General features: G+C 43.9%; 1 protein-coding gene across 17 annotated transcripts in view; it reads left to right on the forward strand.

Annotated features, from left to right (window-relative positions):
• Positions 1-24,025, forward strand: part of DYRK1A (dual specificity tyrosine phosphorylation regulated kinase 1A) — a 684,276-nt gene that overhangs the window by 650,297 nt on the left and 9,954 nt on the right. For all 17 annotated transcript variants that reach the window (XM_033950290.1, XM_033950291.1, XM_033950295.1 and 14 more), the window contains one exon: positions 1,628-1,752. In XM_033950290.1, the coding sequence (XP_033806181.1) occupies positions 1,628-1,752 (125 nt within the window). The remainder of the gene's footprint in view (positions 1-1,627; positions 1,753-24,025) is intronic.

The raw sequence follows: 24,025 nt of genomic DNA on the forward strand, positions 1-24,025 counted from the left end.
CTGCAGATACAAGACTTTTTTGGATAGGACTCTTGCATTTCAAGCAAGTAAGCAGCAGTCCTGTTGGGGTAATTGTATTGGTGGAGTTATGCTGTCTTATGGTGCATTTTGAAAAGTAATTAAGTCAGCGTTGTTTGATAAATTAATTTCCTAAATGTGGATATTACTGTTAACAAACTTTTACATTGAGCATATTTAAGAAATTTGTTGTATTTTAATTATTTGTATTGTATTGCACTGATTGTCCAGCCTTCTTTTGTGTAAACCACCTAGAAATTGTTTGATTATGGCAGTATAGAAGAATAAAGTTATGTTATATTACATCTAACATTTCTCCCTCTCTCATCGCCCAGATCATGTGCAACATCTTTCACCCCTGCCCACTAGCCCCATGCCAAACATTTCTCCTTCTATCATCCCTCCCCAGCATCATGCCACATCTTTCCCTCCATTCCCTCCATCTCTATGTCCAACATTCCTCCCTCTTGCACCCCTTTCAATCAGTCCCACTGTTCCCTCTCCACCACCATATCCAACATTTCTCCCTTTCATCTTTCTCTTCCCCATACATCTCTACCTCATTCCTCTCCCTCCCTATACCCAAAAATGTTCCCCTTTCTTCTGTTCCCTGTGTGTTCCTTCTCTTTCACTCTCACTGACAAACTCATGCCCAACAATTTTCCCTTTGTATTTCCACCCCCACTGAGCATCTTTCCCTCCCTCTCTCCATCCTATGTCCTAAGTTCGTGCCCCCTACCTCTCTTTCTTTTCTGTCCAAAGTTCAAGCCTCCTCCCTTCCTTCTGTGTCCCACGTTGTGCTCCTTCTAGCCTTTGTCACAAGTTTGTGCCTCTCCCATGTCCCAATACATGCTCTCCTTTATCCCAAGTTCGTACTCCCTTCATTGGTCCAATGTGCATGCGTTTTGTGGTTCAACTACTTTGGTGCCCCCCTCCTGCAAGACTATATCGGAGCTGACCAGGTCAGCTGCCTCCTTCCTGCCTCTGCCTTCCAGCCGCACTTCTTCGCAGGACCACAGGCCCTGCATGTGGCTGACCCGGAAGCTTTCTCTCTGATGTTAGCTCTGACATTGGAGGGAAGGCTTCCAGGTCAGCTACTGATGGCATGCTTGGAGCGCTGCACGCTGTTTGGTAGAGGGGCGAGTGTGGTGGGAAGGCAGAAAAAGAAGGCGTACAGGTATTGGAGTCCCTCGAAGTGCCTCCAACCCTGTGAGATCCCCATGACCCTGGGGTGGGGGTCGCCATGAGATCCCCGTGACCCAAGGGGGTACAATGCAGGATCCCCATCATCCCCGTTCCTGTGCAGCTCTCTACTCCCCACCCAAACAGCTGAGCCACTGATTGCCTATGTTAAATTACCAAAGATTACAAAAAGCTAATGGTAGAGATTTGATTAAAATATATGTCCAAGGATATCATACTACGTAGTTTAGTTCTCTTACCTTTATCGTGCTCATTGTACTAGAAAATGATTTCTTGTAAGAGAGCCATTTTGCTTGACATGGTTTGGTGACTTGATTTTTTTGTATTTTTTTTATATATATATGTTTTGTATTTTCAATCTCAGAATAAATAAATATATAGATGAAAATGTGTTCTGAATTTAAAGGTGGATCATCTGGGACAAGTAACAGTGGAAGAGCACGGTCAGACCCAACACATCAACATCGACATAGTGGTGGGCACTTCACTGCAGCTGTTCAAGCAATGGACTGTGAAACGCACAGTCCACAGGTACGTCTTTAAATCAATTGTCTTCCTATCCCTGTAACTTATATAAATGGTGAATTATCAGCAAATTCACTAACAGCCTGAAGGGAAAATTTTGCAAATCAATTTGACAGAACCTATAGACAAAATTAAGTAAAAATATTTTTAGTTAACTGAAGTGAATATACTAAATCAATGTTATAGTGTGCTCATAGATCATAAATTGAAGGAACAACCATGAGTATAAAGAAACCTTTGTGGCCTTAGCATTCAATTCTAATCACAGCTCACTTCTAAAATATGGATTATTTCAATGTACAAGTGAAATATAGCACCAAATTGTGAACTTCCCAAAAAACTTGCCTGGTCTATGTGTTGTAAACGACCCCCAACACAGACCACGCTTTGCTATGGCTACTTCAGAAGGCTGAAGAAAAAATTTCCACAAGTAACTTTTTGAGGAACATTCTTCTCTGTTTTGACTGTTAAAGTTTTATCAGCAGAAAGGAACACTCTTTGAAAAGTTACTTTTGGAAATTATTTCTTTGACCCCCCTGAAGCAGTCGTAGTGAAACGTGATCCGTGTTGGGACTGTTTATTGCACATAGACCAAATAAGTTTTCTTTGAGAAGTTCACAAATTTAAATTCGATGATGTTTCACTTGTATGTTGAAATAAACCACGTTTTAGAAGTGTGCTGTGATTTGAATTGGTTGATAAGACCACAGAGTTTTCTTTCCAATCATGGTCGTTCCTTTGATTTATTTTAAGTTTACTGACTATATTTTTACTTAATTTTGCCTGTGGGTTTCTGACAAATACTTTTCCCTGTAAATAACAATTCTAGTGGAAAGAGCATAGTAGGCTGGACAGTATGAGTTTATCCCAGGGCAAACAGGTAGCATATTCTCACATGTGAGTGACTTCATCCACAAAAGCCAGCATGGACTGTCTAAAGTGAACTGTCACTTTAAGAATTTTAAAAGACTGCCCCGTACCGCATATGTGCGGGTGCCTTGCTGCCAGCACACGGGACCAACAGTCTTTGTTTTCCAGAGCGTGGAAACCATATTTTGTTTTTCTCTTCTCTATTGTATGCGTTTTTAACATACATATTTTATACATGTTTATTTTCTGTGTTTGTTTATTTGGTTTTATATCCCGTCCTCCCAGGAGAGCTCAGAACGGGTTACAAGCTTACATACATAATAAAACATGGTAAAATATAACATGACAAACATGGCACGGTGTGACACAGCATGACAAGCATTGCATGACAAACATAGGATGGCAGCTACAAAGCATGGTAAAAATAGTATTATATATAGAAATGTAGCATGGCAAAATAGCATTCAAAATGTGGCTAACCTAGTATGACATGACAGTATGGCAAGTAGATGGACATGGAATAGCAAATATTGTGTAGTGGATATAGCACGTGAATTTGTAGCATGGTAGAAGATATGGTATGACATAAATAGTAAGAAAGATACAATGTATAGTAGAATGGGAAAGAAAGGTGACAGTATGACAAAATGTGGCATTGTATGACAAAGACATGGTGACTTGGTAGGATAGAGCATTATATGATGGACAGTTCCTGGTATGGTGAGCATAGTGCATCAGCGTTTGAGATTTGTGACAGCAGAGGGCTGGTGCTCTTCTTTATTAGGTTTGGGATTTGGGTAGGTGCACTCTCAGACAGTCAAGGTAAGAGGTGGATTTTTATTGCTTTCCTGAAGTTCAGTAGACCTTCTAATGATTTTATGTGGGTAGGTAATTTGTTCCAGAGGCACAGTAGGTAGTGGGAGTACAATCTTTTTTCCATTCATTTTTCATATATACACACACAATATAATCTTATTAACATATAATGGTTAACCACAAAATTAAACTACACAAAACACACTATATGCTTCTCAACATTCATTCCTACCAGAACACAGATGACCCCTATGCAAATACGGGACCAAAAATTAAAGGTATTAATATATAAAAAAGAAATCCTAAGATTCAAGACTCTGCATGCAGTAAAAGCCCCAGAGAAAAAAACACAAATGTATTTCTTCATGAGCAGTGCAAACTAGAGACAGCAGATTCTCAAAATTGACACAATTCAAACACTAATTTGAAAACAAAATCATTCCCCCTACCTTTGTTATCTCCTTCCCTCCATGCTGTGCCTCCCTTCGGTGGGTGTGTTACCTTCTGGCTAGCTTCCACCTGGCTGTTTTATGCGGCCCACGGGCCAATGCCCCCGGTGTTATCTTGTGGCCGGTTACCTCCTCCTCACAGCCACAGTGTGCCCAAAGCCACGTGCAATGGCTCCTTGTGCGTCCTGCACCTGAGCCAGAAGCCTTCTTTCTGATGTCGCAACATCAGAGGAAATGCTTCTGGATGAGGCGCGGGATGCGCAAGGAGCCACTGCTCGTGGCTTCGTGCACACTGCAACTGTGAGGAAGAGGGAGCCGGCCACAAGCTAACACTGGGAGCATCGGGCTGCATAAAACAACCAGGTGGGCCTTCAGTTTAACACCTGTGATGTATAGTATAAGCCCCTGAGGAAAGAAGTGAAACGGCTGGGTAGCCATCGGGCTGAAAAGATAAGTGCTGTTCTTAAATATATTAGCTTGCCATATAATACAAATATCTAGTTATTGTGCCCGCATTGAATAAGAAAATATTCACGCAAAGACCAATGATGAGTATCCAACCCCAGTAAGAGCATGAAAAATTATATAAGTAGTGCTTTAGGTGTTTGAGGTCTTGCGATAAATAGGATTGTATATATTGGCTGTTCATATCAAGCACGATGTCCTAGGATAAAGCACAGTTACTTACCTATAACAGGGACAGCAGGCATATCTTCTTATAACCTGCTCAGCTTCCCTTCTTGGCTTCTTAGCTTTGTTACTGAATTGATGGTCCTGTGAGCTGGCAGCGGACGGGAAGGCACCTGTGCATGCACGGTACATGCAGTCTTTTTAAAATTTTTAAAGGGACAGTTCATTTTAGATGGTCCAAGCCAGGTACTGTGGATAATGTCACCTACATGTGAAAATATCTTCCTGCTGTCCCTGGATAACACCTGTTACAGATAAGTAACTGCTTTATATTCCATACTTGCAAGTAATTGGAGAAGTCATCCAAAGCTTTCTTCATTTTTCCTCTTTGTTCCTGAGCATAGCCCCTCCTCCTCTGTTTTTTCTTATCCAAGTGAGTTGAGAAAGGTGTTTTTTGTTCTGCTCTGCTTTTATTTTATTTTTTTTCGGGTATTTTTGTTCTCATCTTCAAGACTTTCCCAGTGCCACAGAGGTTCCCAGTTTTTGGAGGAAGCTCTGCCTGGGAGAAGGTACAGATTCTGACTTCAGAGGACTGCATTTGGAGGAGCAACCTTTCATTTAGGGAACCTACCTAACCAGCCTGCACTAACATCATGGACAGCTCAGGGTGTAGCCCCTGATTGTAAAGTGCTTGAGTATAGGCTGACTGGCCCCCACATCAGTCCCCGGGGATTTGCGGGTTCAGATGATTTACTTTTACTTTGAGAAAGTTATGTCATTTGAGGCTCACAGGATGGGGATTTCAGAAAGTATTACAAAGCATGGTGTTATCAAAATTGGATTATTTGGGCATTACAGCAACTTGAGTTATGTTGTTACAGTAAAATCTTCTTTTTCAGTGGTTGGCCTTGTTTTGTGGAATGGCTTGCCTGGGATTTTACGTTTTTGTGAAAATATGTTAGGGTTTAGGAAGCTGTTAAAAACCCACTTTTTTTGTATAGGCAGTCCACTGAAAAGTAGAGTGTTTGTATTCAGTACGTTTATTGGATTATTGTATACTGAACTAGAATCCACTCTGTGAACTAAAGAGGGAATAACTGTATGTTAATTTTTGTGCTAAATTTGACTCTGTATATCTTTTTTTTTTTTTTTTTTTCAGTTCAATTTTTTTATTATTAAAAAGAAGATGCACATAGTAGTCAGAGTACAAAAAATTAAGTAATTGCTGGTCGCATGATAAAATAGTATATAGAAAGGTGTCAGTGTCATGAAACATAATCAATATAAAGAAAAATTGAAGTCAATGCATTGAATCAGAGCCAAAGAATTAAAACTGCTATGAACATAAGAAGAACTGTGAAAGGAAGGAAAAGAAAAGAGGAAGAAGAAGAGGGAGAGAAGAGTAGATGAGACAAGAGGGAAAGGAGAAGAAGGAATAGAAGAAAGGGAGAAAAGATAGTCAGAAGAGGACAGGAGTGTCTAATTAGTAGAGCGAACATATAAGTCCAAAAATATCCAGGGTGATTTGGGACGTATCAACCTAGTAGAAAGCAGAGATATAGTTTTCTTTTCATACGCATATGATTCAAATTTGTAATACATGCATAAAGAGTTCCACCAAAAGGTGTAGTCCAATAACAAAGGAGTTTTCCAATTTTTCAGGATGTGCATAAGGGCAGTCACAAACATGGCATCAATGAGTTTAGCAGGACAAGTCGACTGAGCAAAACAGGGATGTTGAGATTGAAGAATTATAATATCCAGTGAGATCTCAGCTGAACAAGTAGTAATTGATATAATCGTGTCCCATATGCGGGACCAGAAGGAATAAACAGCAGCACATTTAAAAAGCATGTGATCCAGGGTTCCAGATTCCTTCATACAGTTCCAACATGTAGAATCTTGTTTGATTTTGGCTTTCCAAATACGGAATGGAGTCCATACTGCATTCCACATAACAAAGAACATTGATTGTGAAACTCTGGAGGACAGCAGAGGACGATTTGTCGAAGACCAAAAATGTTCCCAGTCGACATTGGATAGCGGAGTTGTCAGCATAGAGTTCCAGTGTTCCATTGATTGAGGAGAGAAAGTGAAGGTGTGATCTCTTAGAATGCTGTAGAAGATGGAAATAGCTTTACCTTTCATTAATGCCAATTTGGACCAGTGGCGTATAGTGCGAATGGATGTCATGAAATCCTGCCGGATAGATATAGCTGAAATAACTGTGGTTAAAGAGAGCCACTGTGTATGAGCAGATAGAGGCAGCGGATAAGTAGAACATAAAATATCAAAGGGAATAGGCATCTGAGGAGAAGTATGCTGATGGAGAAACCATAAACCTGCACGTTGCCACCTTTTCCATGAAAAAGATTTACCTTTGCATTGTATTCTGGGATTATTCCAGATAGACATATATGGACTATCCTTGATAGAAATATCTGCCATTGCATCCAGGAGGTGAAGAGCATGCTGCGTTGCACACAGCAGAGAGTATGTCCTCAGTATTCTAGGTACTGGAACAGTAGTCAAGCAGGAGGCGTGTAGGGGAGCACATATGAATTGTTCCATTTCGAGCCAATTTGGTGAGTCTTGGGGAAGAGGGTCAATAATCCAGTGAGCACCATATTTGGCCAATGATGCTACATAATAAAAATAGAAATCAGGTATGTTCAGCCCACCATTAATTCTAGAGGCCTTCAACTTAGCAAGAGCTATTCAAGGTTTTTTCTTATTCCAAATAAATTCAGATATTTTTGTATTGAGCCATTTAAAAAAAGACTTCCGACACAAGAGTGGAAGCATGGAGAGGGTGTAGTTTATTTGTGGAGCAAGAGTCATTTTAACAGAAGTAATTCTACCCCACCAAGATAAAAACAGTGGGGACCAACGAGAAATGGTGTTCAGAATTAAATTTTTAAGTTTAGCTATATTAAGCTCTTGAGCATGAATCGGATCTTTATGTATTAAGATCCCTAAATATTTCACAGCATCTTGCGTCCAGCGAAAGGGAAAATGCGCAAGATCCGAGGGTAGAATATGGTCGTTGAGGGGAAAAAATTCAGATTTCTCCCAGTTGACCGAGTAACCAGAGAGCAGGGAGTATTGTGAAACAATATCAATGAGAGAAGGAAGAGAATACAAAGGATCTGGAATAAAAAGTAGGACATCATCAGCATATGCTGCCAATTTGATTTGACGAGAAGTAGAAGGAATACCCTTAATTAAGGAGCTTTGTCTTATAGCAGAGAGAAGAGGTTCCAGAGCCAAATTGAACAGCAGAGGTGAGAGGGGGCAACCTTGACGGGTTCCTCTGTGAAGAGAAAACTTATTAGGCAGTGAATTATTAATCAGAATGCGAGCCGTGGGATGTCTATATTTGGTTTCAATCCAATCAGTAAAAAATTGACCAAAGTTATACCATTTCATCACTCGGTATAAGAAAGGCCATTCCACCCGGTCAAAGGCTTTTTCAGCATCAATGGCCAGACCTATAACCAGGTCCGAAAGAGTTTTAGCATATGCGTTAATATGATGAAAAAGGCGTAGATTATGTCGCACACCCGATAGTGAGTAGTCAGAATGGCTACCGGGTGCTGCGCACAAACACAGTTCCTGGACGTGCCTTCCCGAATTGAAAGGCCCTGCTGGTGATAATAAAGTCAAGTAAACCCAAAAGAAAGCTCAGTAGCTCAGCTTATTTTACAGCTAAACCTGAGCGGCCCTTTCCTCAGGGTAAGTCTTTCTTATGTAGTCTTTATTATGCAATTCAAAAGTCAGTTTGTTTTCACAAGCACGCTGTGTTAGCCTGAGAGTATCACAGGCTTTCCCCCTTTTAAGCCAGCAAAGCTGGCGGGGGTGGGGAGTTGCTGAATCCACTTATTTAGCTTGCCAGAAAATGGCCCCTCTATCCCAACCTAGGATCTTTGTGGATTCAGACCCCACAACTCCCACTGCACAACAATCAGCAGCTAACTTGGCCTTATCACAAAAAAGGCAAACCAAAAATATTCCAAACAGAGTTCACAGTTCTTCAAAGAACAAAAAGGTTTCTTCAGGGTGAGACTTGATAAGAATTCTCACACACACACACACCGTCCCAGCCAGCACAAGTCCCAGGTGCCTCAAAACACAAATCAGGTTTGTCAGAGAGGAACAAACATAGCAAAAACAACTTAGCTCTCTCTCCTGCAGTCCTCTCAACTGTCACAGGCAATGTCCATTGCTTCTTCAGGTAAGCTTGCTAAAGGGAAATTACTCAGGTCCTCCATTTCTATCTCGTTCCCTTGCTGAGACAGGGGAGCAGCACCAGGACATGAGTCTTCTTCCCAGGTTGGGTCCAGACTGAATCTTCCCAGCTTGGACTGCTGGTTATGACCAGGTTTGAGAAAGCCACGCCCTGCTCTAAAAGGAGAATGGGTTGGCTTTTGCTGAGCCTTGTGGTGTTGCTCAATTAGTCTCAGGAGCTGTGTGCTAGCTTGATTAGGAGCCTGCCTACCAGAGTGCTTTTTAACAGGGATTGCTCTAGGTTCAGGGAAGTTTTTAAACTCATTCTGCTTCCCCTCCCCCCAGGGCTCCTGCTCTTGGGCAATCTCCTCAGGGCTAGAGTCCTGTTCCCCACTGCTAGCACTGCTGCTGCACTGATCAGCCCTTTTAAAGATCAGGGGTTTTTGTGCTTTCACAGGCACAAACCTGGCCTCAGTAGCAGGTTTGTGACAATTATCACCTATGAACCTTTGTTTAATAAAACCCACTTGATCTCTATGTATCAAAGAGGGAATTACTTTGTTGAGTCTCAAAGAAAGAAGTTTGGCCAGAATTTTATAATCAAGGTTCAGGAGGGAAATGGGATGAAAATTTTTAACCTGGGTGGGATCTCTATCAGGCTTGGGGATAACTACAATAGTAGCCTCAGTAAAGTTAAATTGTTTGTCCGGCGTGGAGTGAAGGAACTCATAGTATGAGAGGAGGCAGGGAGCCAAAAGAGTGCGGAACTGCTTGAAAAATTTGTTGGTGTATCTGTCAGGACCTGGAGCCTTGCCATTAGATAATGAAGATATCGCATTTTCAATCTCAGAGATAGTTAGGGGAGAATCTAGATCCCTCTTTGAAGAATCGGGTAGAGTAGGATGATCAATGGAAGTCAGAAAAGAGTCTATCTCTGAGTCTGAGGGTGAGACCTCTGACTTGTATAAAGCGGCATAGAAATTTTCAAATTGTGAAGAAATTAAGGGTCTGGTCATGACCATCTTTCCATCCGAATTCTGAACAGCTGTGATGTGTAAACGTTTAGCTTTAGTCTTAAGATATCTAGCCAAAGGACGACCCATAAGGTTATCTCCCATATAGTGACCCAAAGCCGTGACAAAAAGATCCCGTCTAGCCGTACACGATGTTAAAGTGTTGTATTCGTATTTAAGATTTTGGATGCGTTGAAATAGGGACGGATCATGTAGATGATCCGACATGTGTTGTAATTCTAACTTTTTAATGGAAGATTCTAAATCTCTCTCTTTTTGTAAAGATTGTTTCTTTTTCCAGGAGGCAAGTTTAATCAATTCATCTCTAAGGGAGGCCTTATAAGCCTCCCAAATAATGGAGGGACATACTTCAGGATCTTTGGAGTTAAGGTCGAAGAACTCATTAGTAAAAGATTTGATTTTGTCTGTAATTTCCTCATCTAGTAGTAGAGAGTTGTTGAGACGCCAAGAAGGAGAATCTGTGCGGGGAGTAGAAATAGACATGTATAGAGAAACGGCCGCATGATCAGTGAGGGAAATTGGGTGAATAATAGTATTATTTAGATCTTGAACAAGAGAAGGGGATAAAAGAAAGAAATCGATTCTAGAGTAAGTGTTATGTGGTGAGGAGAAATGAGAATACTCCCTGCCCTTTGGATGAAGCAAACACCATGGGTCAATAAGTGAGAAGGTTTCTTTTAGAGCATGCAAGGCTGAGAAAGACTTAGATTTGGAAGGCTTGCAAGATGATGATCTATCTATATATAAATCTTGAATTTGATTAAAATCTCTACCCAATATCAGAGAGCCAAATCCATGATCTACTAAAGCTAGTTGAAGATCCATAAAGAACTCCGGTTGGTCCAACACAGGGGCATAAATATTGAAGAAGTCATTTGTTCTCTGTTTTCATCTGCTGATAGAGGTGTAAACCCATTCATCTGTGCCAGTTTGAAAGGACTAAAAGAAAGAAAATTAGCAAGTAAGTCCTAAGACTATGAATGTTATAATGCCTCTCTATCACTCAATAGTGCAAACTCACCTTGAGTATTGCATTCAGTTCTGGTCTCCTTATCTCAAAAAAGATATAGCGGCACTAAAAAAGGTTCAAAGAAGAGTGACCAAGATGATAAAGGGGTTGGAACTCTTCTCGTATGAGGAAAGACTGAAAATGTTAGGAGGTTAGGACTCTCCAGCTTGGAAAAGAGACAGCCGAGGGGAGATATGATTGAAGTCTACAAAATCCTGAGTGGTGTAGAACAGGTACAAGTGGATCAGTTTTTTACTGCATCAAGATTTACAAAGACTAGGGGACACTCAATAAAGTTAGAATAATACTTTTAAAACCAATAGGAGAACATATTTTTTCACTCAGAGAATAGTTAAGCTCTGGAATGTGTTGCCAGAGGATGTGGTAAGAGCGGTTAATGTAGCTAGTTTTAAGAAAGATTTGGACAAGTTCCTGGAGGAAAAGTCCATAGTCTGCTGTTTTGACAGGCATGGGAGAAGCCACTGCTTGCCATCCAGGTTCGGTGGCATGGACTGCTGCTACTGTTCATGATCTGCAAGCCCTGATATTAGAGGCAGATCTAGATATTGTTGCTATCACAGAGACATGGTTCAGTGAATCACATGGATGGGATGCAAACATACCGGGATATAATCTTTTTAGGAAGGACAGAGATGGTCATAAAGGTGGAGGAGTAGCTCTCTATGTAAAGATCAATATCCAAGCGACCGAAATGCAAGGGACCTGGGGAGAGGAAGAAGCGATATGGATTGCTCTGAAAAGAGAAGATGGAACTTCTATCTACGTGGGTGTAGTCTACAGACCTCCGACTCAATCGCAGCAAATTGATAAGGATCTGATTGTGGATATCCAAAAGTTTGGAAGGAAAGAGGAGGTTCTGCTGTTGGGAGATTTCAACCTGCCGGATGCGGACTGGAATGTTCCGTCTGCGGAATCGGAAAGAAGTAGGGAGATTGTGGATGCCTTTCAAGAGGCTCTGCTCAGACAAATGGTGACGGAACCCACAAGGGAAAAAGCGATATTGGATCTGGTCCTCACAAATGGAGAGAGTATCTCTAATGTTCGAGTGGGTGCTCACCTGGGTAGTAGCGATCATCAAACGGTTTGGTTTGATATAACGGCTAAAGTGGAGAGCGGCCGCACGATACTTAAAGTCCTAGATTTCAAACGTACGGACTTTAATGCAATGGGAAAGTACCTGAAGAAAGAGCTGTTAGGATGGGAGGACATAAGAGAAGTGGAAAGACAGTGGTCTAAGCTGAAAGGAGCGATAAAAATGGCTACGGACCTTTATGTTAAGAAAATCAATAAAAACAAGAGAAAAAGGAAGCCGATATGGTTCTCCAACCTAGTGGCTGAGAAAATAAAGGCGAAAGAGTTGGCGTTCATGAAATATAAAAAAACCCAAGAAGAGGAGAGCAGAAAGGACTACAGGGTGAAACTGAAAGAAACCAAGAGAGAGATACGTTTGGCGAAGGTACAGGCGGAAGAACAAATGGCTAAAAATGTAAAAAAAGGAGATAAAAATTTTTTCTGATATATTAGTGAAAGGAGGAAGATAAAAAATGGAATTGCTAGGCTAAAAGATGCTGGGAACAAATATGTGGAGAGTGATGAGGAGAAAGCAAATGTGCTAAACAAATACTTCTGTTCTGTGTTCACAGAAGAAAATCCTGGAGAAGGACCGAGATTGTCTGGCAAAGTTACACGAGAAAATGGAGTAGATTCTGCGCCGTTCACGGAGGAGGGTGTTTATGAGCAACTTGAAAAACTGAAGGTGGACAAAGCGATGGGACCAGACGGGATCCATCCCAGGATACTAAGGGAGCTCAGAGAGGTTCTGGCGAGTCCTATTAAAGACTTGTTCAACAAATCTCTGGAGACGGGAGTGATTCCTGGGGATTGGAGGAGAGCGGATGTGGTCCCTATTCATAAAAGTGGTCACAGGGATGAAGCAGGAAACTACAGGCCGGTGAGCCTCACTTCAGTTGTTGGAAAAATAATGGAAGTATTGCTGAAAGAAAGGATAGTGTATTTCCTTGAATCTAATGGGTTACAGGATCCGAGGCAACATGGCTTTACAAAAGGTAAATCGTGCCAAACGAACCTGATTGAATTTTTTGATTGGGTGACCAGAGAGCTGGATCGAGGACATATGCTAGACGTAATTTACTTGGATTTCAGCAAAGCCTTTGATACAGTTCCTCATAGGAGGCTGTTGAACAAACTTGAAGGGCTGAAGTTAGGACCCAAAGTGGTGAACTGGGTCAGAAACTGGCTGTCAGACAGACGCCAGAGGGTGGTGGTTAATGGAAGTCGCTCGAAGGAAGGAAAGGTGAGTAGTGGAATCCCTCAGGGATCGGTGCTGGGGCCAATCCTGTTCAATATGTTTGTGAGTGACATTGCTGAAGCGTTAGAAGGAAAAGTGTGCCTTTTTGCAGATGATACCAAGATTTGTAACAGAGTAGACACCGAAGAGGGAGTGGAAAATATGAAAAAGGATCTGCAAAAGTTAGAGGAATGGTCTAATGCCTGGCAACTAAAATTCAATGCAAAGAAATGCAGAGTAATGCATTTGGGGATTAATAATAGGAAGGAACAGTATATGCTGGGAGGAGAGAAGCTGATATACACGGACGGGGAGAGGGACCTTAGGGTGATAGTGTCCGAAGATCTAAAAGCGAAAAAACAGTGTGACCAAGGCAGTGGCTGCTGCCAGAAGGATGCTGGGCTATATAAAGAGAGGCGTAGTCAGTAGAAGGAAGAAGGTGTTGATGCCCCTGTACAGGTCATTGGTAAGGCCCCACTGGAGTATTGTGTTCAGTTTTGGAGACCGTATCTGTCGAAGGACGTAAGAAGACTTGAGGCGGTCCAGAGGAGGGCGACGAAAATGATAGGAGGCTTGCGCCAGAAGACGTATGAGGAGAGACTGGAAGCCCTGAATATGTATACCCTAGAGAAAAGGAGAGACAGGGGAGATATGATTCAGACGTTCAAATACTTGAAGGGTATTAACGTAGAACAAAATCTTTTCCAGAGAAAGGAAAATGGTAAAACCAGAAGACATAATTTGAGGTTGAGGGGTGGTAGATTCAGCGGCAATATTAGGAAATTCTACTTTATCCCAGGACAAGCAGGCAGCATATTCTTGACTGATGGGTAACGGCACCGACGGAGCCCCGGTACGGACAATTTTAGAGTGATTGCACTCTAAGAACTTGGAAAGTTCTGGTAGGCCGCACCGCGCACGCGCGAGTGCCTTCCCGCCCGACAGAGGCGCGCGGTCCCCAGTTTCTTAGTTTCCGCGGAGCTAAGAAGACGTGTTTCTTTCAACTGCTGTTGAAAGTTCTTTTTTCTATTTAATATCGCCTTCCCGCTCGCGTAAACCCTTTTGGAAATTTTATTTCCGTTGTTTCTTTTCTTTTCTTAAAAAAAAAAAAAAAAAAACTTAATTTTTTTCTTCAGTTTTTGCTTAGCCCCGGCGGGGCCTGTTGCCATCATCGAGGCCGAGGCCTTCGATTTGGCAGAAGCCGTATTCACTTTCATGCCCCCTCAACCCGGGTTTAAAAAGTGCCAGCGGTGCGCTCGACCAATTTCACTGACAGACCCACACAACTGGTGTCTGCAGTGTCTTGGTCCTGACCATCAAGCGTCTACCTGCTCCCGCTGTGCGACTTTAAAGAAGAAAACACTTAAAAATCGCCAGATACAGCAGCAGTTATTGTTCGGCGCCGAGATGTCTGATTCCGCACCACCGGCACCGACGTCGGCTCCATCTCAGTCGGCACCTACTTCGTCGACACCGCGACAGCGTCGCACCCCGCAGGTAAGCCGGCTAAGAAGCCTTCCCCGTTGGAGCGTCCTCCGGTCTCAGTAGCAGCGAGTCCAATCCTGCCGACCACGAGGCGCCCATGGAAGCGCTCCGATTGAGGTGAGCCCCTCGACATCGGGTTCCTCTTCGGAGTGTAGAGCGGCACCCAAGGTACCGCAGAAGAAAAAAGCGGTACCAGTGCCTTCATTGGACGAGCGCATTGCCGCAGTCCTGCAGGTCCAGCTAAAGGAACAACTCCAACAGCTACTCCCTGCTCTTTTGACTCCGAGCCTTCCAGTCCCGGTCCGGTCTGAGCCGCCGGTACCGACGGTGCAGCAGCCCCCTTTATCGGCATCCACTTTGTCGGTACCGGGGCACATCACTTCTTCGGTATCAATGCCAGTCTTGGCACCGGAGCCGAGACACCAGGCTGTTCAAACATCGGCACCGGCACAACCCTTAACATCTCCCGGTACCGGTTCACAGAGGTCTGGTAAGTCGACTCATAAAACTTGACACCTAGAACCCTTAACACCGGAGTCACGAGACCGCAGTTTTCAGGTGAGAGACCCTGATCTGTGGGGTGATTCAGAAGAGCCTTTCCTCTCTGAAGGAGAGTGTTCATCAGGGGACGAGGATCCTTCTGGTTTTGATCCATCTTCCAAACCTGATGCAACTTCTTTCACCTCTTTTCTTAAAGAGATGTGTGACTCTTTATCTATTCCCTTGGAGGCTGAATCCAAAAAATCCAAGGCATTTTTAGATGCTCTTGACTTTGACCAGCCTCCAAGGGAATTTCTCAAGCTGCATCTCCATGACATTTTAAGAGAGACATTTTACAAAAATCTAGAGACACCTTTGACTATTCCAGGAGCTCCCCGTAAACTGGACTCTTTATATAAGGTTATACCAATTCCAGGCTTTGACAAGCCTCAACTCCCCCATGAGTCTTTATTAGTAGAGTCTACTTTAAAGAAATCCACGGGGGCTAGTGTATATGCTTCTGTCCCTCCTGGCAGGGAAGGTAAAGCCATGGATAAGTTTGGCAAAAGGCTGTATCAAAATGCAATGCTAGCGAACAGGTCAGGAAACTATGCTTTCCATTTTTCCTTTTATCTTAAGCATCTTTTGAGAAATATCTCCCTGACCGTAAGAAATCAGCCTTTCGCCAAACTTCTTCATCGCTCTTGCAACTGCGCAAGTTCATGGTCAGATCAATCTATGACACTTTTGAGCTGACCTCTAGAGCCAAGGCTATGTCAGTGGCTATGCGACGACTGGCCTGGCTCAGAGTGTCCGAACTCGATGTCAATCACCAAGATCGACTGGCCAATGCACCTTGCTTAGGGGATGAGCTGTTCGGAGAATCCATGGACTCTACTACTCAGAAACTTTCAGCTCATGAGACTCGATGGGATACTCTCCTTAAGACAAAGAAGAAGACCCCACCTTCTAGGCCTTTTCGTCAACAATCGGCCTACCAACGAAGGTTTGTGGCTCATCCCTTACCTCAAACACAGCAACAACCCAGGCGTCAGAGGCAGCAAAAGAGGCAACCTGCTCGACCTGCCCAGCAGCAACAGCAAGTGAAACCTCCTCCTTCTCAAAAGTCAACTCAGCCCTTTTGACTTGGTTCTCCTGGACATAGCCAATCTTCCTCCTTCTACTCATCTTCCACAGCCCATAGGAGGACGCCTTATACATTTCATAAGCCGTTGGGAAATCATCACCTCGGACCTGTGGGTCCTCAACATCATCCGCCACGGCTACTCTCTCAACTTTCAGACACCTCCTGCCCAAAGTCTGCCAAGAGAGTCTGCTTTCAACACTCCTCGGTCTTCCCTCCTTCTTCAAGAGGTTCAATCCCTCCTCCTTCTGAACGCTATAGAGGAAGTTCCTCTAGATCAGAGAGGGCAGGGATTCTACTCCCGTTATTTTCTAGTCCCCAAAAAGACAGGGGATCTAAGACCCATTCTAGATCTTCGCGATCTAAACAAATGCTTGGTCAAAGAGAAATTCAAAATGCTTTCTCTGGCCACTCTTTACCCTCTTCTCAATCAAGGCGACTGGCTATGTTCCCTCGATCTCAAAGAAGCATACACTCATATACCGGTCAATCTGGCCTCCAGACAGTACCTACGCTTCATGATCAATCGTTGTCATTACCAATACAAGGTGCTGCCCTTCGGTCTTGCCTCCTCTCCAAGAGTGTTCACCAAATGTCTGATTGTGGTGGCTGCCTTTCTACGATCTCACCACCTTCAGGTCTTTCCTTACCTGGACGACTGGTTAATCAAGGCCAATTCATCTCAGACTGTTCTCCTGGCCACCAACCAAACCATCATGTTTCTTCAACTTCTGGGGTTCGAGATCAGTATACCCAAATCTCATCTCATCCCCACTCAGAGACTTCAATTCATCGGAGCTGTCTTGGACACAGTCCTCATGAGAGCGTTCCTCCCATCCAACCGTCTTCAAATGCTTCAATCTCTGTGTCAGCAGGTGCTTCTACAACTTTCCATCTCTGCCAAGCAAATGATGATACTCTTGGGTCACATGGCCTCCACAGTTCATGTCACACCCTTCGCACGTCTTCACCTGCGCACTCCTCAATGGACCCTAGCTACCCAGTGGTCCCAAGCGATGGATCCTTGCTCACGTCACATATCTGTCACATCATCTCTTCGTCAGTCTCTACAATGGTGGTTGATATCCTCGAATCTCTCCAGAGGTCTTCTGCTCCATCTACCTCCTCATCAACTAGTCATCACCACCGACGCCTCCCCTTATGCCTGGGGGGCTCATTTGAACGAGTTCCAAACTCAAGGACTTTGGACAGCCCAGGAAAAGAAGCATCACATCAATTTCCTGGAACTCAGAGCGATGTTTTATGCCCTCAAGGCCTTCCAACATCTTCTCTTTCCTCAAGTTCTCCTGCTGTGCACAGACAATCAAGTTGCGATGTACTACATCAACAAGCAGGGTGGGACGGGCTCTCGCCTCTTGTGCCAGGAAGCCCAGAAGATCTGGACTTGGGCCATAAATCACCATCTATTCCTGAAAGCTGTCTACATTCAGGGAGAAAAGAATTCCTTAGCGGACAAGCTCAGCAGAATTCTCCAGCCTCACGAGTGGACACTCGATCCTTTCACTCTACAGTCCATCTTCGCTCAATGGGGCACTCCTCAGATAGACCTCTTTGCATCTCCTCACAATCACCAGCTGCCCCTATTCTGCTCCAGGCTCTACTCTCCTCACCGTCTGGCAGCGGATGCATTTCTCCTCAACTGGTCCAATCTGTTCCTGTACGCTTTCCCTCCTCTGCCTCTCATGTTGAGAACCTTGTTCAAACTCAAGAGGGAACGAGCCACCATGATTCTGATTGCTCCGAGGTGGCCCAGGCAACATTGGTTCTCCCTTCTACTTCAACTCAGTTCCAGGGAACCTTTTCTTCTTCCACTGTTTCCTTCTCTGCTTACACAGCATCAGGAGACCCTTCTACATCCCAACCTCCAGTCTCTGCACCTGACAGCTTGGTATCTCTCGGGCTGACTTCTCATGATACTCTTTTGTCTCAGCCCGTTCGTTCCATTCTAGATGCCTCCAGGAAACCAACCACTCTGCAATGTTACCATCAGAAGTGGACAAGATTTTCTTCCTGGTGTCTTCTTCACCATTTTGATCCCACTTCCCTGGCAGTGGAGACATTGTTGGATTATTTGCTTTCTTTGTCTGACTCTGGCCTTAAGTCTTCTTCCATCAGAGTCCATCTCAGTGCCATTGCTGCCTTCCATGAGCCGGTTCATGGAAAACTTCTCTCAGCTCATCCCCTGGTGTCCAGGTTCATGCGAGGTCTTTTCAATGTGAAACCACCTCTTAAAGCCCCTCCTGTTATCTGGGATCTCAATGTGGTTCTTTCCGCCTTAATGAAGCCTCCATTTGAACCTTTGGCTACCACTCCTTTCAAGTTTCTCACTTGGAAGGTACTTTTCCTTATTGCTCTTACCTCTGCCAGGAGGGTCAGTGAGCTACATGCACTAGTTGCAGATCCACCTTTTACGGTCTTTCATCATGACAAGGTGGTTCTGCGTACACATCCAAAGTTTCTCCCTAAGGTTGTCTCTGAATTCCATCTCAACCAATCCATTGTTCTGCCTGTCTTCTTTCCGAAACCTCACTCTCATTCTGGGGAACAAGCTCTGCATACTTTGGATTGTAAGAGGGCTCTAGCTTACTATCTAGAGCGTACGAAACCCCACAGATCAGTTCCCCAACTCTTTCTGTCCTTTGATCCGAATAAATTGGGACGTCCTGTTTCTAAACGTACGTTGTCTAATTGGCTGGCAGCGTGCATTTCATTTTGTTATGCTCAGACCGGACTGACACTGGAAGGTTCTGTCACGGCCCATAGAGTCCGAGCGATGGCAGCATCTGTAGCTTTCCTCCGTTCCACTCCTATTGAGGAAATCTGCAAGGCTGCTACTTGGTCCTCAGTTCATACTTTTACATCTCATTATTGTCTGGATGCATTCTCCAGATGGGATGGACACTTCGGCCAATCTGTTTTGCAAAATTTGTTTTCCTAATGGCCAACCTTCCCTCCATCCCTCTTTTTGTTAGCTTGGAGGTCACCCATCAGTCAAGAATATGCTGCCTGCTTGTCCTGGGATAAAGCACAGTTACTTACCATAACAGGTGTTATCCAGGGACAGCAGGCAGATATTCTTGCGTCCCTCCCACCTCCCCGAGTTGGCTTCTTAGCTGGCTTATCCTAACTGGGGACCGCGCACCTCTGTCGGGCGGGAAGGCACTCGCGCGTGCGCGGTGCGGCCTACCAGAACTTTCCAAGTTCTTAGAGTGCAATCACTCTAAAATTGTCTGTACCGGGGCTCCGTCGGTGCCGTCACCCATCAGTCAAGAATATCTGCCTGCTGTCCCTGGATAACACCTGTTACGGTAAGTAACTGTGCTTTACGGAGAGAGTAGTGGATGCCTGGAATGCGCTCCCGAGAGAGGTGGTGGAGAGTAAAACTGTGACTGAGTTCAAAGAAGCGTGGGATGAACATAGAGGATTTAGAATCAGAAAATAATATTAAATATTGAACTAAGGCCAGTACTGGGCAGACTTGCACGGTCTGTATATGGCCATTTGGTGGAGGATGGGCTGGGGAGGGCTTCAATGGCTGGGAGGGTGTAGATGGGCTGGAATAAGTCTTAACAGAGATTTCGGCAGTTGGAACCCAAGCACAGTACAGGGTAAAGCTTTAGATTCTTGCCCAGAAATAGCTAAGAAGAAAAAATTAAAAATTTAAATTGAATCAGGTTGGGCAGACTGGATGGACCATTCGGGTCTTTATCTGCCGTCATCTACTATGTTACTATGTTACACTTCACAGATGATGATTTGGGTATAGTGTAATAGAAGGGGAATTTTTTTCCCACCCTTCAGCTCTTGTTTCATTAACCGTGGTCAGAAGTAAACCCATAAATATTTTGGTTATAGTATTTGATTATTCAGAATATTTTGATCTGCACAGTTTTTAGATCAGTATATGGAAATAAAGACTTATTTTTCTGGAAAAGTAAGTGATGTAATTGCAGATAAACAACAAAAATGTGCCTTGATTTACTCTTGAAACAAAAGATATGCACAAAAATGTGCATTCTAACTGAGGAATAAATTAGGACACTCCCACATATTCTCCCACTTAAAGTGGCTTGTATCACATCAGATGTACATGATTAGAACATCATTGCTCAGCATTTTGAAGGAGGTTTGCCCTTCTTAAAGTTCAGACATTTAGTTTGGTATGCTCAGGACTGTTGTGGTGAGAATGAACACCATGGTGAGATCAAAAGAGCTGTCTGAGGCCTTCAGAAAGAAGATTGTAGCAGCTTATAAGTCTGGTAAGGGATTTAAAAAGATCTCAAAAGAATTTGACATTAGCCATTCCATTGTCCGGAAAATAGTATACAAGTGAAGGACTTTCCAAATAACTGCCAACATGCCTAGGACTGGCCATCTAAGCAAGTTGACCCCCAGAGCAGACCACAAGATGCTAAAAGAAGTCTTCAAAAATCCTAAAATGTCATCACAAGACCTACAGCAGGCTCTTGCTACTGTTGATATGAAAGTGCATGCCTCTACAATCAGAGAGACTGCACAAATTTAACTAGCATTGGAGGTGTGCAAGGAGAAAACCTTTGCTCTAAGAGAAACATCAAGGCCAGATTGAAGTTTGCCAAAGAGAACGTAGACAAACACCAGGACTTCTGGAATAGTGTTCTATGGACAGATGAGTCTAAAATTGAATTCTTTGGACACCAGAAAAGAGGGCATGTTTGGCGTACACCAAATACAGCATTCCAGGAAAAGAACCTCATACCAACTGTGAAGCATGGAAGTGGAAGTGTCATGGTTTGGGGATGCTTTGCTGCAGCAGGACCTGGCTAGCTCACCATCATAGAATCCACTGTGAATTCTACTGTGTATCAGAGTGCTTGAGGAACATGTAAGACCATCTGTAAGAAAATTAAAGCTGAAGTGGAACTGGACCCTGCAACATGACAATGACCCAAAACATTCCAGTAAATCCATCAAGGACTGGCTGAAAACTAAGAAATGTAGAGTCCTGGAGTGGTTGAGTCAAAGCCCTGATCTTAATCCCATTGAGATGCTGTGGGGTGATTTGAAACGGGCTGTATATGCAAAAAAACCCTCAAACATCTCACAGTTTAAAGAATTCTGCATTGAGGAGTGGTCCAAGCTTTCCTCAGACTGATATCAGAGACTGGTAGATGACTACAAGAAGCGTATCACTGCAGATATTTCAGCCAAAGGGGGTAACACTAGCTATTAGGGTATAGGGTAGTGCTGCCCGATTCACGATTCGAATTGGTTCACCGATTCACTTTGGGTGAATTGATTCGAATCGATTTAAATTTTAAAAAAATCGGCTTCCCGATTCAGACCCTCTCAACTCGCCCCCTAAATCAGGAGCGGCAGCGCTGCTCTTGCTGGCTGGCCGCCGCAGCACCTGTTTTAGAGGGCGAGGAGGGAGGATCAGTCAGGAAGTGCGTCCGGCTTCCTTCCTGGCCTCCCCGAACCGTTTACTTTATTGCTTAAGCCTGCAGCCAAATATCGCGGTTACAGCGTCTTTGTGCTTTAAGCTGTTTCCTCCACCGTGATACTGCCTCTGATGTCAGAGAAGGGGCAGGACCGCAGCAGAGGAAACAGCTCAGAGCACTGCAAAGACGCTGTAACCGCGATCTTCGGCTGCAGGCTCAAGCAAGAAGTAAATGGTTCGGGGAGGCCAGGGGGAACACGGAGGCCTTCCCGGGGGGGTGTGTAGTCTTTCGGGGGGGGAGGCAGTCCTTCGGGGGGGCAGTCTTTTGGGGATCAGTCCTTCGGGGGGGCAGTCTTTTGGAGGGTGGGACAGGCCTTGGGGGGTGCAGGCCTTTAAGGGGGGGACGGACCAGGGATGGTGGCATAAGTCTTCAAGGGGAACAGGCAGGCCTTCAGGGATGGGGGTGCAGGCCTTCAGGGGGGGACAGACCTTCAGGGGAGGGGGGCCCTGGTGTAGAAGTACACGGAGGGAGCGAAGGGAGGATCAAAGAGACGTGCATGTGCCGGACTTTGGGGGTGAAGAAATAATGGGTCTAAAAATAGAGGTGAGGTGGAGAGATGATGGACAATGGGATTTAGGGAGAGAAGGAACAGAAAGGGAGAGAAGTTGGACACAAGGGATGGTGTGGAGGGGGGGATAGAGATACTGGATAGGAGGGTAGTTGGGAAAAGAAAGGGAGAGATGGTAGACCCTGGGATGATGGGGAAGGAGGGAGAGATGCTTGGATGAAAGGGTAGTTAAGAAAAGATGGATCTGTGGAGGGAGACGAAAAAAAGGAAAGATGCCAGACCTCCGGGGGAGGGAAGGGAAACGGAAGGGGAGGACAGAGATGGCAGATGGATGGTTAGCATCCAGAAAGAAATAGACCCAGGCAAGCAAGTTATCAGAAGACAACCAGAGCCTGGGACCAACAAGATTTGAATAATGACCAGACAACAAAAGGTAGAAAAACTAATTCTATTTTCCATTTGTAATTATAATATGTCAGATTTGAAATGTGTATCCTGCCAGAGCTGGTGTTAGACCGCAAACGTGGGCTAGGCTTTAAGGGAGAGAGGAAAAGTGTTTTTTGTTTGTTTATTTTGTTTACACCACAGTTCCAGTGTGGTTAGGAGAAGGCAAAGGGGGTGAAGAGGCTATAAAATAAACCCACCAGGATGTTTGAAAAAACATCCAATTGGGCAGGAAAATTGAATCGAAAAACCAATTCAATAGACTGAATCGAATCGAAATTTTTTTTTCCTGAATTGAGCAGCACTAGTATAGGGTGTCCTAATTTATTCCTCAGTTAGATTACACATTTTTGTGGGTATCTTTTGTTTCATGAGTAAATCAAGGAAAATTTTTATTGTTTACTTGCAATTACATCACTTTCATTTCTTTATATATTCAATTTTTTTTAATTCAATTTTCTATACCGTTCTCCCAGGAGAGCTCAGAACAGTTTACATGAGATTATTCAGGTACTCAAGGATTTTCCCTGTCTGTCCTGGTGGGCTCACAATCTATCTAATATACCTGGGGCAATGGGATTAAGTGACTTGCCCAGGGTCACAAGGAGCAGCGTGGGTTTGAACCCACAACCCCAGGGTGCTGAGGCTGTAGCGTTAACCACTGCGCCACACTCTCCCCTATAGATAGGTTTGACATCGATATGTGAAAAGATAGAACTGAATATTTTGTGGGGTGCCCAAATTTTTCACATGACTGAATGGCTAAAGTAAATTTGCAGAATTAAATCTCTATCAAACTCCAGGGCAAATGTTACTATGAAAGTAGATATTTACAAATTTGTCAAATTCATTTCACCTTTTTCCGTTCCCACTACTCCAGTGGGGGTAGATCTATCTTGTTTCTTCCCCAAGGAACTATATTGAGCCCTAATTATTGGTGGTAGACTTTCCTTTGGTATTAACAAAGTTTCTTTCAGATATCTCCAAACCATTTTCACCACTGATATTATTGGAAATTACAATAGCTCTCCACAGTTCATCCATACATTTCTCCCTCCATGTCCGCAGTTTCTGTATCTGCGGATTCACTTATTTGCGATTTTTTGGCTGCTAACTCCACCCCCTAATTTTCGTCACTAAGCCCTGCTTTTCACATTGGAAATCGCTGCCCTCCTGTGGTAGAGAAATGGCTGACTAGCGTAGGAGCTGACCCGGACTCCACGCTGGCTTGGAGAAATTTAGCGAGCTGTTCCACTAAATGCTAACTTTTTGATTATCAGCCCTACCTGAGTAAAACAGGATTCTTTCTGTGGCATTTTTGCCACGAGTGTACCGGCTGCAGTGGAGAGTGTC

This window comes from Geotrypetes seraphini, chromosome 6, assembly GCF_902459505.1.
Source record: "Geotrypetes seraphini chromosome 6, aGeoSer1.1, whole genome shotgun sequence".
In the NCBI taxonomy this organism is placed as follows: Eukaryota; Metazoa; Chordata; class Amphibia; order Gymnophiona; family Dermophiidae; genus Geotrypetes; species Geotrypetes seraphini.